General features: G+C 37.2%; 1 protein-coding gene across 9 annotated transcripts in view; it reads left to right on the top strand.

Annotated features, from left to right (window-relative positions):
* The window catches only part of LCOR (ligand dependent nuclear receptor corepressor), a 91,093-nt gene that overhangs the window by 35,654 nt on the left and 38,581 nt on the right, over positions 1-16,858 (top strand). For 7 of the 9 annotated variants that reach the window (XM_069796785.1, XM_069796783.1, XM_069796786.1 and 4 more), the window contains 3 exons: positions 7,097-7,229; positions 11,906-12,193; positions 15,041-15,134. In XM_069796785.1, the coding sequence (XP_069652886.1) occupies positions 7,097-7,229; positions 11,906-12,193; positions 15,041-15,134 (515 nt within the window). Of the gene's footprint in view, positions 1-7,096; positions 7,230-7,421; positions 7,571-11,905; positions 12,194-15,040; positions 15,135-16,858 lie in introns of those variants that run through there. The other 2 variants (XM_069796790.1, XM_069796788.1) reach the window with 2 other exon arrangements.

Genomic DNA, 16,858 nt, shown 5'->3' with positions numbered 1-16,858 from the left:
AGTTTAATAGGTAAAGCAAAATCCATGCATGCAAGCAAAGCAAAATAAGGAATTCATACACTACTTCCCATCGGCAGGCAGGTGTTCAGCCATCTCCAGGAAAGCAGGGCTCCATAATGCGTAACAGTTGCTTGGGAAGACAAACGCCATCACTCTGAACGTCCTCCCTTCCTTCTTTTTCCCCAGCTTTATATGCTGTGCATGACATTGTATGGTATGGAATGTCAGCTGGGGTCAGCTCTCCTGGCTGTGTCCCCTCCCAACTCCTTGTGCACCCCCAGCCTACTCGCTAGTGGGGTAGTGTGAGAAGCAGAAAAGGCCTTGACTCTGTGTAAGCACTGCTCAGCAATAACTGAAACATCCCTGAATTATCAACACTATTTCCAGCACAAATCCAACACATAGCCCCATACCAGCTACTATGAAGAAAATTAACTCTGTCCCAGCCAAAACCAGCACAGAAGCCAAGATTAGTTTATTGGCAGAGCTGTTTAAGGGAGAAAAAATTGCGCTTGCTCTCCCACCCATTTCACTGATGTTGGTTCTTGCTTTTACAAGCAATCAGATTCAATTACATGCATTCTTCAAAGGATGGAGAACCATCTGCTGAAGTATTCTGAAAAGATTAATTTATTTGTAGCACTAGTTCTAATTGCAAATACTGAGCAAATGCATGGATTTTATGGTAGTCAAATACAAGACCATTTTTGATAGAGACATAGGATTAGGTGTTTTCATTGGAAAGGGATAATAAAATAGAGACAAAGTAGGGAGCTAAAATCTTCCCAGACATATTTTTCCCAAATCCAAAGGGTTATGTGCAATAGTGTAAAGCTTTTAGAAATTGGAATTTTTTTCTTCCATCATATAATGTAGAATACATAACTGTTTCAGTATGGTGTAATCAGAGAGAATAACTAGTTACCTAAGGATATGCTATCAGGTTATTAACACGGGTGCTTGTGTGCAGAAATGCCTGGGTACATTGATGGGCATGAAAGACAAAAAAGACAAAGTTGGCGGCTCTAGCTGCCCACTCGTAGTGAGAGGACGTAGATTGGGTTCTATGGGACCAAACCTGGTGAACTTTCATTTGGATAATCTGCAAATATGGTAATTCTCAATTCTTTGTGGGCTTTATCCTTCATAGGAAAGTTTTAAGATAGTATAGTTTGCAAGGTGGTTGGGTTTTGGTTTGGGGGTTTTTTTTGGTCTTTTTTTTATGAAGCTTTCCTTCTAAAAAGTGGTATAGACAAGACCCATCAATTCAGACAAATTGAACTCTAAGTGTACTTGACTTTTTTTAATTACGGTTCTTAATTTTTCAGTGTAGCTTGTTAAATAAACTGACAGAACTATCATTACAGAAGAAATCTGTGGCTCCATGTAGAATGTCTGTATCAAATGAGGTAGTCTCTGCTGTCACTTGCTCATAGTTGGAGCTCAAGCCTAATTTAAGATTTATTTTTTAAAAAAGATGCAGATAGATAACGTCAGAAGAAAGCACCAGTAATAAGAGGGGGAACTGGAAAAAGAATCCTTAAAGAGAATTCAGTTGAGTATATTCATTTGGAAAAGAAAACACTGTTGTCTAAAGCTACATAAAGCAATTCGTACATATTAAAAAAAAAAAGGGGAGGGGGCGACACGACTAATCTCATTAGTTGGTGAGAGCAGAACAAGAAGGATAATACTCCTAAGTACATTAGCTATTTTATAGATATATTTAAGCTACAAAAATAGCAAGAGAGAAGATGACTTTTAGGAGCGTATTGTGGAGTCTCATGCTGTTGACGGCAGAAGATTGAGTCCAGTCTTCCAAGTACCATAAAGTATCTGGGCTTCAGTGTAAGGATCTCTAACGATTCTTTCAGTTGTGAAGAAGTGTGGTAGGGTGCAGCATGTGAAGGAGTAATTTTAAAATTCAGAGTTACTCTGATATTATTTGGGTATTTTTAAAAGCTTGTAAGTAATTGCTTTACACAAACATCTAAAAGGTAATGCCCAAAAGCTATTACTTGATTATGATTAATCATAATAACAGCCTCTGAATCTGGTGTCCTTTCACTATGGAGGAACATAAACAATAAATAGTAAACTGTGGTAAGTGTCTGAATAATTCCAAAGAGAAGCTACCACTATCATTTAAAGAATTAAGTCATAGAATAATTGAAGATGGCAAAGGAAATATCTGAGAATGAGTTGAAGTTGCAGAACTCTTATGATTTTTGATGGTTTCAGAATGTGTTTAAACTGTGTACAGAGAGCCTAAGTGCGCTGGAAGATGCTCTAAAACATTTTTAATGGATTTCATCACTTCAAAAAACTCGAGCATTTAGACTGTCAATTTTGTATTGGGTGGTTTTAAAATAATTTTATATGGAGGCTAAAACCTGAAGAGGCTGTTTGTGATAATCTCCAGCTGTGTTTAGTAGTAATGCAGGGTTACAATTTTGCTTGTGCATAAATATGAATGTAAGCATATTTATTTCCACTGATTTTTTTTTTTTTCCTCTCCCCCTTCTATAGATAATAAATGATATTCAATAGCTATGGATCAGTCAAATTTGTTTTGAATTTGATAAATCTGACGTCAGTCATCTTGGTTAATAAGAAAATAATACTGTTTCTTACTATAAAAGTAGATGTGCTTAGTAAGTGAGGAACATCTTAAAACTAATTAAACCATCTGAATTTTTAGTTGATGCCAAGCTGGGAACAGTTCTAGATGCTTTAAAGGGCATGCTCAGAATTGAAAATGATCTCGATAAATTTGAGAAATGGGACACGCAGACTTGTTTTATCAAGTAAAAAATTATAGATGTCTGAAAAGTCATAGCATTGTAAAAGTAGTAAACTATTTGGGGGGATATATCCAGAGAGGCATTTGTCTTAATACCTGGAGAGGAAATTCTTCTCTTACCTAAATGCTGGTGAAGCCTCAGCTGGGTGTAGCATTTTGAGAGACACAAACAAACTGAATAGCATTGAAATGAAAGCAACAAGAATGACTTGGTCTGGAAGGTAGAAGGAAGAGAAGGAAAGACAGCAATCTCTGGTGCCCTTAAGGCTTGTCTACAGAAAATAGTAGATTATCCTCCTTTGCATTGGCTAAGAGTTAAAAAGACTGTACAGTCTTAAGAAAAATGAAGCATTGGAGAAGATAGTCTAGGGATGCTGAAACATTCCTTTCTTACTCACTGTTCCTGATGTTGCCTTGGGATGGGAGGCTGGATTGTATCCCTAGGGTCCATGGGTTGGCCGGTCAGCCACGGTGGTCTGTGGGAAGCCTCCCTCCGTTTTCTCCACAAAGATGGGTAGGAATTCCCTCATGCTATTCTAGTTTGCAGGCACTTCACCCTCCATCTGTGTGCGGTCTGTGGCTTAAACATGAAGCTGCTGTTGCCATATCTATACAAAAACCAGCCTGCATCATACATTTCTCTTCATGCCAGCAGTTTAGCATTTAGAAATGCTGTATCAACATTACCTACAAGGAGAGTGTCAGTGAGGATCCAGCACAAGTGCTGACAAGGCCGGGCTGTCCAGGATTAGGTGGTCTCTCAAGGTCACGCATTGACCTTGCATTTTGAAAACCTAAGCCCTGTATTTCTAAGGCTCTTTGACTTAATTATATAGTTATACTGTATATCTTAAGGTACAAAAAGAGCTTTAACCCTTTGGGGGAATGTGCAAACCACTCTAACTACCTTTTTCTGAAGCACTATTTTTTCAATATAGTGGTAATGCATGTTCACTGTTGGGATTACAGGGATCCTCTGGGGCATGGTTTCCACCTGAAGAGAAGCACAAAGAGAGTAGAATGAATACTGTGTTATAAATAATACGTAAAAGTAACTGGTTGGGTTTTTTCCAGGGTATTTGTAACCAATGACAATGCTATTTAAATATTAATAGGTTATTATTCTTCCTACTACCTGCATGTTGGTACCGAAAACTTTGATGTGATTCAGAGCTGTAGAGTGAGAGGATAAGACTGAAGATAGTGGATTGAAATAATAGTTATTGGGAAGAAATGGTTGAAAATGTGAAAAAGAATCCACAAAACCAAAACCAAACCAAACATAAAACCAACCAACCAAAAAAAAACCCCAAACCAAAAAAAACCCAACCAAACACCCCCACCATAAAAAAAACCCCAAACCCGTGCTTTTAGAAGTTGACCTTAACTGAAAATCACAGTCAAATATTTAGTGTGGAAACTTGAACTTTCCCTCTAAGGGTGAACCATCTGCGAAGATTGCTGGAATAATTGTGACACAATTAATAAGAAAATTAAAAAATGCAATAAACAGAAATCTTTCAAGTATATTTTCTCTCATGTAGTCAGTGCTGTACTGCAGATGCCAGAAAATAGCTGAAGATTTTTTTTTTCCTATGTGCAAGGTTAAACCTGACTCTTTTATATAACTGATTATCTTTACATTTTCATGTCTTAGCATGGGTATTGGTAAAAATCATACATGTAAAGAGATGCATGCTCCTTAGTTTGAGGGGTAAGAACTAAGTGCTACCATTGCCTTGCTATCCCCCTCTTCTGAATGCAGGTCAAATGATCCTTTATTCAGCCATTCACCATTGTAAGCCACTTAAAATTCTTTTTTCTGGCTGATCCCTTTTTCTTCATTCCACCTCTGTGTGGAAAATGTACAGCTTTAGTTAGTCTAGGTAGATTAAATTGTATTCTTTATACATTACCTTTATATGAGTAATGTAAAGTAAACTTGTTTATGGTGAGGCATGCTGCCCCTGAACTCGGTTTCCACCGAGTTGCTAGGCTAGTACTTACTATGTATTACCTTAGTTGTAAAAAGTAGGAGGAAGATTTGAAATGCATTGTGTTGGGCAAGGGTTATTTTTATTTTAGGCTTCTTGCAGAGCTATAGTCTGTCAAAGGGCAGAGTATCAGATCAGGTTGAAGGGGTAATGTTTCCTTCAATTTTTAATTCTGTCCTTTGAATTAAAAGAAAGTTTTTTGCAATGGCTTGTGGGACTTTAGCCAGAGGATGCTAATTAACTCTAATGGATCTTATATAGCCAAATCTCTGCACATCAGTTTGCAGAGATTCCTTTTTGAAGTAAAACTTAAAGCAGTTTGTCTGTAAATGCTTAGATATTCTAGCGATTGTTCTAACACTTCTGTATGCTAGATTACTTCTGTTACTAGTTAATTTGCACAAACATCTGCTTTTTACACAAACTGATGAATTTACAATTATCGTGATAATGCCTAAAAGATAATGGAGCTTGACTCAGAATGGCTGTCAATAACTAGGACAGATCCTGCATTAAACTTTATCGGATGTGGAAACATAGTTTAAAAAAGAGAATGCAGGTATATTCTATGAAGTCTCACCTGAAGAGTAACTCTTCTAAAAATATTGGGCTTACTTGCCACAAATATTTTTATTGTGAAATCCTGTACAGACTTCACATATTTTAAGTATCAGAAAAGTACAATTGCATTTTCAGCATGTTCATAAAATGCCAGTGAACTGCAGGAGCACTACTGCTGGTTACTGGTACAGGACTACCTGGCACAGAGGTGAATGCTTTTATTGCAGTTAACACATCAGTTCAAATGCGTATTCTTTAAGGCTGTCTCAAACGTGCTAATACTTCTATGACAGCCAGCAGGTTTGAGAGCAAGCCTGGAATCTCTCTGGTGTGGAAAAAAGCATCAGTCACTTTATGAGATGTTTGCTTCTGCAGACTCTTCCTTCACAGCAAACGTGTTGTTTTACTTACCTGTCACCTCTGTCATCGCATGCTCCTCATCTTTTTATTTAGCATAAAATACTGCTTTGTCTCTATACGCTGTCTGAGATAGTATCTACCTTTACTTTTCATGGAGAACTTTTGGAAGCTGTTAAATTACAAATCTGAGGGTGAGAACCCATGTTGTTCAGGTCAGAGTCCAGAGCATTTCATATTATTACCCTTTGCACATAGTTCATGTGACTGCTGTGTGTGTTAATTTGCTATGGGCTGGTTATGTATCCTTGCTTCATTAAACCTCTTGATGTTGGGATGGTACAAACTTTAGAATAGTCATTCTTTTCATTTATTGTGATTTATAAATGAATTGCCAGTTCTTTCCTTCCCTTCTAGTCCCATCGGGATAAGAACCTGAAATCAACTTGTAAGGTAGAGGCTAAAAAAACCAGATGTAGGCTAGATATTATGGTAACTGATACTTTGTAAAGGTTAACAAAACAAAACACTCCCTAAACCCAAAGAGTGGTTGTGTATGCATTCCTGCAGTAGGTAAATACACGTAACTTTAATATAGCCTAAAATGAAAGTGGAGGGAGAGGGCCAGGAAAGAGATTGTTCTCCTAAGCAGGAACAAGGCATTAAAGTGGAAGAAATGAGAGGGTGGTGTGCGTCTAGGGGGCAAATCCAAGCATTTAGATTTCGTGGTTTTGTAACCATTGTCTTCTAGTTTCTTGAGTTGTATTTAAAGTGAGTAATTTATCCTGGCATCTCTCACAATTTAATTATCCTAGTTAAAACACTTGTTTTGAAATATTTTTGAGATAACTCAGTTGCTTCCAGTTGTAAAAGATGGAATTAATTTTAATTCATTGCGGGTGTCATAAGTAGCTAACTTTATTTCACTTAAAAGTAGCTACTACTGAGCCTTTTCTCAAAAGCACTTGTTTTTTGCTAATGCCATTGGTCATTTATTGCTCAGCTTGCATGTGTAAATTCAGGAGAACTTTCTGTGTTTTGCCTTCAGCAGTTATTTCTTGGAACTAAAAGCAATAGCCAAAGAACAAGTGCTTAGATATGAGATTTGCAGCCAAATGTAAAATACCTAAATCTTCTTTGTAGTGGGCTCTTATTTCCCATAATGCTATCAAATCTTACAGGCTTCTGCTGCATTTACAACAAGAAAACAGGACAAAGTACAATGTTCTGGAGCAGTCAAAAATCAAGTTGTGATTTCAATAGATTCAACTCTGTGCTGAGTACCTAACAAAGTTTTGAATTTAGTAAAATGTTTAACGCCTAAAGAATTTTATTCATTTTGGAGTCAAGAAGATCTTACAATTATTAAATGTCTTTACAGGAACACTTAGTCAGTCTGGATGAGCCAGCCTCGGAAGCTGGACAACAAGCTCTGCTTAGACAAGAGCAAGCAAAAATCATTCGTTTTGAAAGGCAAGCGGAAGAGTTCCTCAATGCAGTCTTTTACAGAAAAGGTTGGTTTTAATTGGGGGGGGAATGGTATCTTTTGCTGGTCTTATTGCATGCAATGTGGGTATCAAAGATCCGATGTTAAAGTTGTCACTGTATGTTCAGTATTTTTCAGTTGTCTTCTTTTTATATATATATATATAAAAATATATATATATTTATCAAGATTAAAAATTGATTCTCAAATAATGTGGCAATACAACTGTGTGCTCTTGGGACAGAGGAAGAGAGTGTAACATATTTAACCCTAAAACAAATCTCTCCATGAGAACACTGGTGTTTTGCATTTTTGGAGGAATGACTCAGTTCTTACCAGAAGAACTGCTCCCCTGAAACCAATGTTTAGGTGAGTGGGCTGTTTGGAAGAAGAGGCAAGTGGCAGTGGTGGTAGTAGTTGGGTAAATTTTTTATTTATTTATTTTAATGAGATCTGTACTAATGCAGTTTTTCTTAAAGGTCAGCAGTCTTCTCACTGTGGTCTGTAGTGATTACCCACCCCAGCAATCCACAGTATAAAATACTGTTGGAATAGTGCTAAGGGGGATATACAGAGAATTCAAGACGTGATCAGCAAAAGAATTGGAAAATCAGTACTGTAGAATATGCTAAGAACAATAACAGTAGCTCAATGCTAGAAAATCCTCTAAATCTCTTTCGGAGAGTTATGTCAGTTAAACTGTGCTCTTAGGAAGGCACAAAACTCATTTCACTGTTTTCTACCAATCTGAGAAACGGGATTCCAGAGGTTGCTTCCAAATGCATCCTGAATGAAAGTACATTGTACTTATCAGTCTAACCCATGTGTGAGAAAATCTGCCAAATCAGTAATTCCAACCCGTCTGCTGGGGGACAATGCGAGGCTTCAGTTTAACAAATTAGAAATTGCTGTAGCCAGTCCTCAGCCCTTCCTCCCAGTGACCAAAATATTTAAAGGTGTTTTAAGTAGATAACAGTATCTTTGCCTTTCTTTTATGACTCAAATGAATAAATACAAACTGTACATTATGATGTATTTCATAAAGTATAGAAGCATGCAGGATAGTAGGAAGGATACTTATTGCATTACTACTGATAGTTCAGATAATGCTTTTATTCCAAGTCGTCCTTTTCAGTGTGGATTTTTTTTTTAATTTTTTTTTATTTTAAGGTTAAGGTTTCCTTTTGCTTTTTGATTTATCCCATCTCTCTTTAAATTCAGAAGGGATTTAAGAAAACAAAAATCTAGAGAAAATACGCTTTTTTCCATATTACTTTTCTGGTGAAAGGAAAAAAATGCAGTTCCATCACTTCCAAATTGTTTATTAAAAATTTCATCCCTTTAACATTGTGCTTAAATTTTTATGTATGGCCTGTGTGCATGTCTTATTAGAAATGTATACTTCCTTAATTGTTGGAAAACTACTGGAACTGTGCTAATGAGGGGTTTAACACTCTGTCGATGGCCAGATACACAGAATTAAGACAATGAAATCACTTTAGGTGTCTAAGCATCTTTGAGAATTTTTTTAGCACACACTTGCTTTCGTTCCTATGGCAGAGCTGTGTTTGGTGCAAAAGTAATAAGGGAGAGGTAGAAGCCTGTCAGGAACTCAGTTCTGAATCCTTAATGCATCGTTGTCAAGTTTGGCTGTATTTAGATTGCTTGAAAGGTTATTCTAACTCATGCCACTGCCATAAGATCCCCAGGCACTGTCATACCAAAGAGGACACAAAGAATAGCAAAACTCTGATGCTCTTATGTTGCTCAGAGATGCTTAGCTCTCCTGGTTTCATGCCAGCAATTAGTTCTTTTTTTCTTTCCGTCCTTGCTGCCAGTAACATTTGAGACTGGTATTTTGTAGCCCAGGCAGATCAGAGAGTATGCAGATGTTCTGCGAACAGATGCCTGTTGCACGTCAAGGACATGCACTCATGCACTTAACATACATAGGTAATGAGCAGGATCAGCAAACTTTCTGAACAGGTTTACTGTCCATTAATCTTACATACTTTTCCTCTGCTTTGTCCCCATGGTACTCTGATTCAGTAATGCTTCTTTCAAATATTCATACTTTCCAGTGAAAGCAGACTGGTAGAAACTAGTTGTCCGTTACACCTCTACCTTGTGGCAGGATAGGACCTTCTTTTGATGGTTTAATGAAATCATACCTTTTTTTGTTTGATACTGCCCTTCTAAGATTTCAGTATAGATAAAATACACAAAAGCTATTAAGGTTTTAAAGCTCAGAGGTACTGCTTTTGATTACTTAGAGCTCATAAATATTTACTGTTATTTTTTCTTCTCTGAGAATCTGTTTTGGTTAATTTTAGTTTTTGTTGGGGGTTTTTTGTTTGTTTGGGGGGGGTGCAGTTTGGTTTTGGTTGATTGTTTTTTTTAAAAAAAAAAACCCTAGAGGCTTGGAGTTAAAATAAACATCTGGTTGATTTCAAGTGATGCTGCAGGGACACGAGCAAATATTTTGCACTAACTTTTCAACAGTTTTTAATCCTTAGAGTTCAAGCTTTATATTAAGCAAGAAGCCTTTAATGTGCTAGGTAACTACCCTTCTGGTTGAAAATTGAGTTTTCTGTCCTGAATTGGAGAGTTTATCTTGAGCAGCACTGGAAAGTTCTCAGTAGTCACTCTGTGCTGATTCTTTGAAGTTGCAGATTACAAAGATGCATGGCTGTAGGCATATGTAATATTTTCTCCCTGAATTTGGAAATATGTTCAGCTGTAAGCATTACAGAATTGTACATAGGAAAATGGGTGCACAGTAAAGGCATGATTCTTCAGAAAAAATAAGTGCCATAGAGCTCTGCATTCCTGCCAGCCCCACTTGTATCTGCTACAAGCATGTGTCAAATACTTGGTATGAGTGTGATCATGCTATCAGTTAGTGCCCTTCTGGGTTTTCCTAGAGCCTTTCATACGTCCTTCAGCAGATTATAGTAGAGAGGTTAGAAAATGGAAGAAATGTCACCATAGCAGAAAAAAGCCTCCACACTTCTCCAGGCTTGTGTCCTTATGGACCATTTGGGAAGAAAGTGAGAATATAAATGTACCTAAATTTAAGTTTGGCTCATCTCTTGGCTTCTTAAAACTCTAGTGTCTTGTCTTTAGCAACAATAAAACATCCTGTAGATTTTACAAGAAGATGGTTATGTATTTACATAAACATCTTGGAAGTTTACAGCTATTATACCCGTATAAGAATATACATGGTGACTGTATAAGGTCTTAGATTTAGAAAGCTGTGCTTAACAGGAAGGAATTTGGGCTTGATAAGTATCTAAAGCTCAGTATGGTTTTTCATCAAGAAACACAGTAGCTGCTTACTGCTGCTCTCTGGCTTGTGGGCAACTCCATGTTCAAACCTTCATGTCAGTTATCCTTTACAGATACGCTAAAGCTGGCTTGCTGGATTGATGTACTTTTGTAAAAATGGTAGCAAAAGGCAAAACTAAGGCCAAAATGTCTCTCCGAAGATTTTGCTAATACTTCTAATAATTCAATCTCAATAGATTACCTTTCAACCTGGGCAATTTTTTTAAAGAGGAAGTAAACATTTTTCTATTGTTCTGTTTTGAGAACTGTTTTTAAAGATTTGTTTGGTCTTCGAGTGCACAATTTTCTCTGACTATTTCTTCAGAAATAGAAAATCAAACCTTTTGAGCCATTTCTGGAGTTGTGTGGTTACGGTCTGTTGTTTTGTGGTTGGAGTGGGGTTTTTGTTTGTTTTGTTGGGTTTTTTTTGTGTGGGGGGTTTTTTTTAATTATTTTTATTTTTTTTTAACCAAAACTGATTTGGCCAGAGAACACAATCAGTGTCTGAGGTGAAGTGGCAGGATTTAGCTTGTGTGATGTAGGAATTACAGATTTGCTTTCACATTGTGAATTACTACTGGTCTAAAATAGTGATTTTTTTTTTTTTTTTCCCCAATATGTTTTTGGGTTGCCCACATCCCCAAATACCTTTGTATTTATACACTATTTCATATAAATAAATTGGAATGTCTACCTGTTCCATTTCACATTTTTTACTAATAGATTTAGCAGCTCTTCTAGAAATAGAATTACTTTTCATGTGACAGATCTTGCTTTTTGTATATATGAAAGTTCTTTGGGTAATCCCTGATGCTGCATTGATTATAATGATGGAAATGTCAAAAGGAATAGATAGAATGGGATGGAAGACACTCGCACATTTGATCTTCATGTGAATTATTTTGAAGAATCGGACCTACAGAGCTTTATTTCTCAGTAAACTTGTAGGGAACTGCTGCAACTTTATTCTCTTTTCTTTTCTTTTGTAGTTGCAGGTAAGTTACTTAAAATCTTCCACTGAATAACCCATTCAATTTTTTTGGAATGAGCTTCATCACTTGGTACTTTTCTTCATGGGTCTAGCTTTCCTTTGCATTCCATGCCTCTTAAAAGTCTGGTCGAATATATCTATATTTGAAAACAAAAGATGAGATTGCGTATTTCTCTTAGGAAACTGTTATTTTGGGAAGGTTATACCAGAATTAGCAATGGTTCTTGTTCAGGTATTCTAAGACTAAAGTACATTTTCTGCAGAAAGTATTTTATCTTTGGCTTTCATTTATTTCCCTAGGTTTTTTTTAATAAACAATGCCTTAATATAAAAGCTGTTTTACTTAAAGTGCTTCCTTAAAAAAAAATCTCTAATATTTACAGACAGTCCTAGGGTCTCTGACCCCAATATTCCCCTAGTGGCCCGTGAGATCATGCAGCGAATGATCCGACAGTTTGCTGCTGAATATACCTCAAAAAATAGCTCTACTCAGGACTCCAGCCAGCCCAATAGCACAAAGAACCAAAGCCTGCTGAAAGCATCTCTGGTCGCCTCCTCTCCCACGGCTGCAACTGCTCAGAACCCTGTGCTCAGCAAACTTCTCATGGCTGACCAAGACTCACCTCTGGACCTTACTGTCAGAAAGTCTCAGTCAGAACCTAGTGAACAAGGTAGGACTCTTACCAGTGTCTTGCATCCTACGGCAATCCATTAATGGCATTCTTGTTGCAAAACCAGACAATTAGAAGTTTGCACTTTCACATAAAATGTAAAGTGGGAAAGCAGTAGATGTCTTTACAATAAAATAATGACTAGCTAGATGTGGCTGGAAGAGAAGAGACTTTTTGCAAGAATGTAGGCCCATAGACATGCGTGATTTTTCTGAAGAAGGGCAAAGGGAATGGACATGCTCTGGGGACAAGCGTGCTGTTCTTGCTGGGAGCTGCAAGAAACAGTCTGCCAAAATAGACTGTACGCTTGCTGATAAGACAAGTTCATGTGGTCATGAAAACCATAATGTTGTCTCCTTTCTGAAGATCTGTACACAGTCTGACTGAAGGACTGATATATTTTCTTTCTGGTCATAGTGTGAAAACAGTATCTTTTAAAAGTCTGTGAGAAATTGCTTTGTGAAGGCTGTAAAAATGATACCCATGACTGTACAGAACCTCTAGGTTTATGCATTTGGAAGAAATATCTCTTTTCTACCTTAAAAATAGACTTGTTCTGCAGAGCACAGATTGAATAATTTGTAACAGTGTTGCAGAACTTGTTTTAATTTGAAAACCTTGCTTTCCATCAAAAATATTTATAACAAGCAAATTCTGTGAGTGATTATGGTATGTGAATGGTTTTTTTTCTGAAACTGTTAAATAGAGGTTATCATAAGTGTATCCTACTGATAGGGTTAAAAGTAGCCCCTTTACTGTTCTTTAGAAATGTATTAGTGTCTGAAATCATTCTATCAAATGCAGAGTAGGATGTCCACCCTCAAGTAGAAAAGGTGCCTTAAAAGAAAAAAAAAAAAAAGCCTTTTGCTAGCTAGTACAGAATTGTAGGTGTCCCTTTATTCTTTGAACTTATGTTTATGAAGCATTTTGTAAAAAGGTTAATTTTATGTGTCCAGCAATATGCAACTTGGGCATCTAGACACTTACTACACATTGAAAGTTGTTGCCACACTTCAGTTACAAAACTGCAGTGAAAGGTTGTATGGTGTGTTTCCTGAAGTGAGGGGCTGTACATTTAGCTGATAGGCATTTGTTTCTAGCTAATTTTATTATAAATGTATTTCATGAGTGTCTTTTGCAAATATGTTTATAAATGTTAAACTGTTCTCGTTGTGAAGCTTTTCACTGAGAGAGGGAGAGAATCAGTTTTGCTTTTGTTTTTTTTTAACTAGAGGATCGTATGGTGAAGAAGAAAGCATGTACATGAACTGTTGTTTAGCTACCATGTGACAAAGCTGTAAGATAATTTATAATGTTCATAATACTTGTTATGGAATTAGAACATGTGCATATTAACTTACACAGTAATCTGTTTGCTGATGTAATTTTTTTTTTCCATTTTATATTTAATGTAACTGGGAAGAGATTTTGCCAGACTTGTTAATGAGAGATTTAAGAGGCTGTCATGAAAGACTGCTAGTGTTGCTTTTTGTTATATTTCTATTCTAGCGGGTTGAGGGGAACCCAGCTGGTTTGTCAACTTCTCCATGGGGTATGAGGCTGGTCCTACTTGCCCTCGGAGAATTCTAGGTCATAATGACCCTTCTGATGGAGGAAGCGTGGATGCAAGTGTTTCTGGCAGCAGACTGTGCTGTTTAGTATAGCCTCTTGAAAAGGAGATGCTACTTGATCCAGTCTCTGTATCTTGTGGCTGCATAAGTGTTGTTAAAAAGGAAGATTGAATTATCTGCTTGCTTAAGTTTGGGTTATGGTGTGTTCCCAAATGCAGTGGGTGGAACAGCTTTCTGTAAGTTAATTCTAGTTCACTGTTTATCATGTTTTCTCTCCATATGTCAAATGAGAACTTTAAGCAATCTGAAAGCCATCTTACATTGTTCTTGTGTTGGGAGGTATTTACTTGAGTAGATGGAATGAGCAAGGAGCTCTGAAATGTCTCTAGTTTACCTTGCCAACAGGTTTCATTTATCTTTGCATCATAAATTCCTTGTTCCAAAAGTTTCCAGAAATTTCAGATGGCTGTGCTGCTTCTATGACAATGTTGCCCTTATTAAAGTGACCAGATTTCAAGTTGGTTTCAGTGCGGTGGGAGCAAGGCTATTCTAGCAAAAAAAGCGCTCCCTTCTCTGTTGCCTAGAAATGCAGAGCTTATGTAAGGGCTTGCAGAGGAGTATGGGTGAGCGTGAGGAAGTACCATTAGTGAGAATGGAAGAAGTAGTCTAGCAGGAAAAACAATTGGTATATGGAAGAATACAGGGAGTAAAGTGGCACAATAGAGAGGGGAAAGGCAGCAGCTCTGCCAGTAGGGACCCATCACAGACATGGAAAAAAGGATGAAGCTAGCTGCCAGGTGAGGAGTCATCTCACATTTATGTATGTGTGTTCATTTGAAAGTGAGTTTCCAATGTGAAATTCTCAATGAATTTTCCTATGGAGATTTGGAACAAAAAAATCTTAAATACTGGCTTAAAGCCCCCCAAATCTCAGAAACTTGAAGAATGTCTCATTTTAGGACCGCTGAGGGTTAGTTATGCGACAGGCTTTGTTGTATCCTGAACTGTCATTTGTAGGTCAACTTTTATTCTCTGGCCCTTGTAACAGATGTACTTTAAATTTTTGCCAAATTTTGTTGTGATTTCTGAGGACTGTGTTGAAGTCACTTGTAAGCCAAATTGCAAACAAATCCAAGCCTTAGTTTGTTTAAAAAAAAATAAAATGGAAAATGCTTTGCGTTAAATACAACTTTAGCCCCAAAGCCTTGCTTTGTCAAGGGTGAACATGGCTACTCCTGTTTCTTCAAACACTGAAGTCATTCTTCTGTCTCTACAGACGGTGTGCTTGATTTATCCACTAAGAAGAGTCCTTGTGCCAGCAGCACCTCTCTGAGTCATTCTCCAGGGTGCTCCAGTACTCCGGGAAATGGGTAAGAGAAAGCAACTTACTATGACCTTTTAAAACTGTTTTTTTACTAAAAATGTGTGCTTACTTCCTGTTAATATTAACTTAATTTTGGTGTTAACCCTTTGGAGTAATGTGTTTTTCAACTTGTACCTTTGGTAAATACCTTCATCCCACCTGCCAAGTAAGAGTTGTTGCAAACTGAGACAGGTTTAACTTGCAGTTAAGAACTCTTAATCTCTGTTATTTTGGCCAATTTTGTACTTAGCCAAAGATTTTTCCATTAGCTGTTTCTTGGGTTCAGTGATAAGTGATGTCTGTGGAGATGCAAGTTCAGTTAAACGTATGAAGAGTCTTAGATGCTTTGCAATATAATATAGCTTTCATTTCACTTAGTGGAAAGTTAGCTAACAGAAAAGTATATTTTAGTGGTAGCAATGTTTTGGGTGATGAACCGAGCTGAATTAGATTTAAGTCACTGCCTGCTCTTTGTTAATATTTGCTAGCATAAACCACAACTTAAAAAAAAGAAAAGCCGGGATGAGCGGTAGTCTGGTAGTTCAGAAGCAATTGCTTTTTTGGATTTGTGATTGTACTGTAGCACTGAACAAGTTTTTTGTTTGTTTTTTTAAATTAAAATGTGGTGTACTAGTCTTGCCTTAAGTAGTTCAAGGTGTGAAAGAATGTTATATCAACAAGATTTCTTTAAGGTTTCATATTTCTAATGGTCACTGTTTGCATACATTTAGAAACCTTTTACTCAGCCAGGATTGAGTTAATTGTACTGGAGAGGCTGACTGGGACCAAGAGGGATTTTGGGTGTTGATGGGAGAATTTTTTCTTGAAGCTACTGTGAACAAGTAATTTTTTTAGTGAAGTACAGAAACAGTGTATGGTTTAAACTGCCATTTAATTGCTGGATTTAGTTTTACAATAGACTTTGAAAAACTAGAAATTTTAAACTAACAACCCACCACCACCACCACCAATTCCACGTACTGCTTACAACTGATCTAACTTTCACATTTCTCTTTGGAAAAATATTACTGTCTCAGATCTCTCCCTTCAAGATTACTTTTTCAATTTAATATTTCTATTAATAAAATACTTCGATCCTTGTTTAAAAGTTAGTCTTAATACTTTTTCACAATTCTTTAGCATAAACATTCCCCACCACCTCTTCTCTTTCAATTCTAAACAGATTATTTCCAGCTTTATTTTCCTAGGAAGGCAGCAGAAGCCACTGAGGCTGTGTATTGTTTGTTCCCTTGTTTGTGTATCAAGCGAGGGCCAAAGTCCAACACACAGAGATGATAGGGCCAGCATCTGGCACTGTCCTGATGGTCAAGAGAGGATGTGGCATACTGGCACCTGTGGTTACTTGTACAGGTGTGTGGTAAATGAGGGTGACTGTTTAGCATCAGCAAGATCAGATGTGACCCTCTACCATAGTTAGCTGCCAATATGTCCTTTATTTAGGCATAGAAACACTGGTGTGCATTCTGATGCTGTTATGTGCTGTAGAAAGGGCAGAGAATGCACATTTCTTGAGAGAGTTCTCTGGAATAGCAAACTTTCATTCCTTTCTCTGGGTTTTGTTCTGAATCCTTGTTGACTCTTGTTACCCACTTCAACTATGACCTATTGCATCCTGGAGAGAAGCTAGTAGCGTATGTATCAAGCACTGTGTGTGTTATGTGCCAGGTCCTTTCACTGGATGTCTTTTCTCTAAGGACTTTTTTTTTTAAA

This window comes from Haliaeetus albicilla, chromosome 11 (genome assembly GCF_947461875.1).
Source record: "Haliaeetus albicilla chromosome 11, bHalAlb1.1, whole genome shotgun sequence".
Classification (NCBI taxonomy): domain Eukaryota; kingdom Metazoa; phylum Chordata; class Aves; order Accipitriformes; family Accipitridae; genus Haliaeetus; species Haliaeetus albicilla.
Note: the sequence above shows the minus strand (reverse complement) of the source record. Positions and strands in the feature narration are given on the sequence as shown.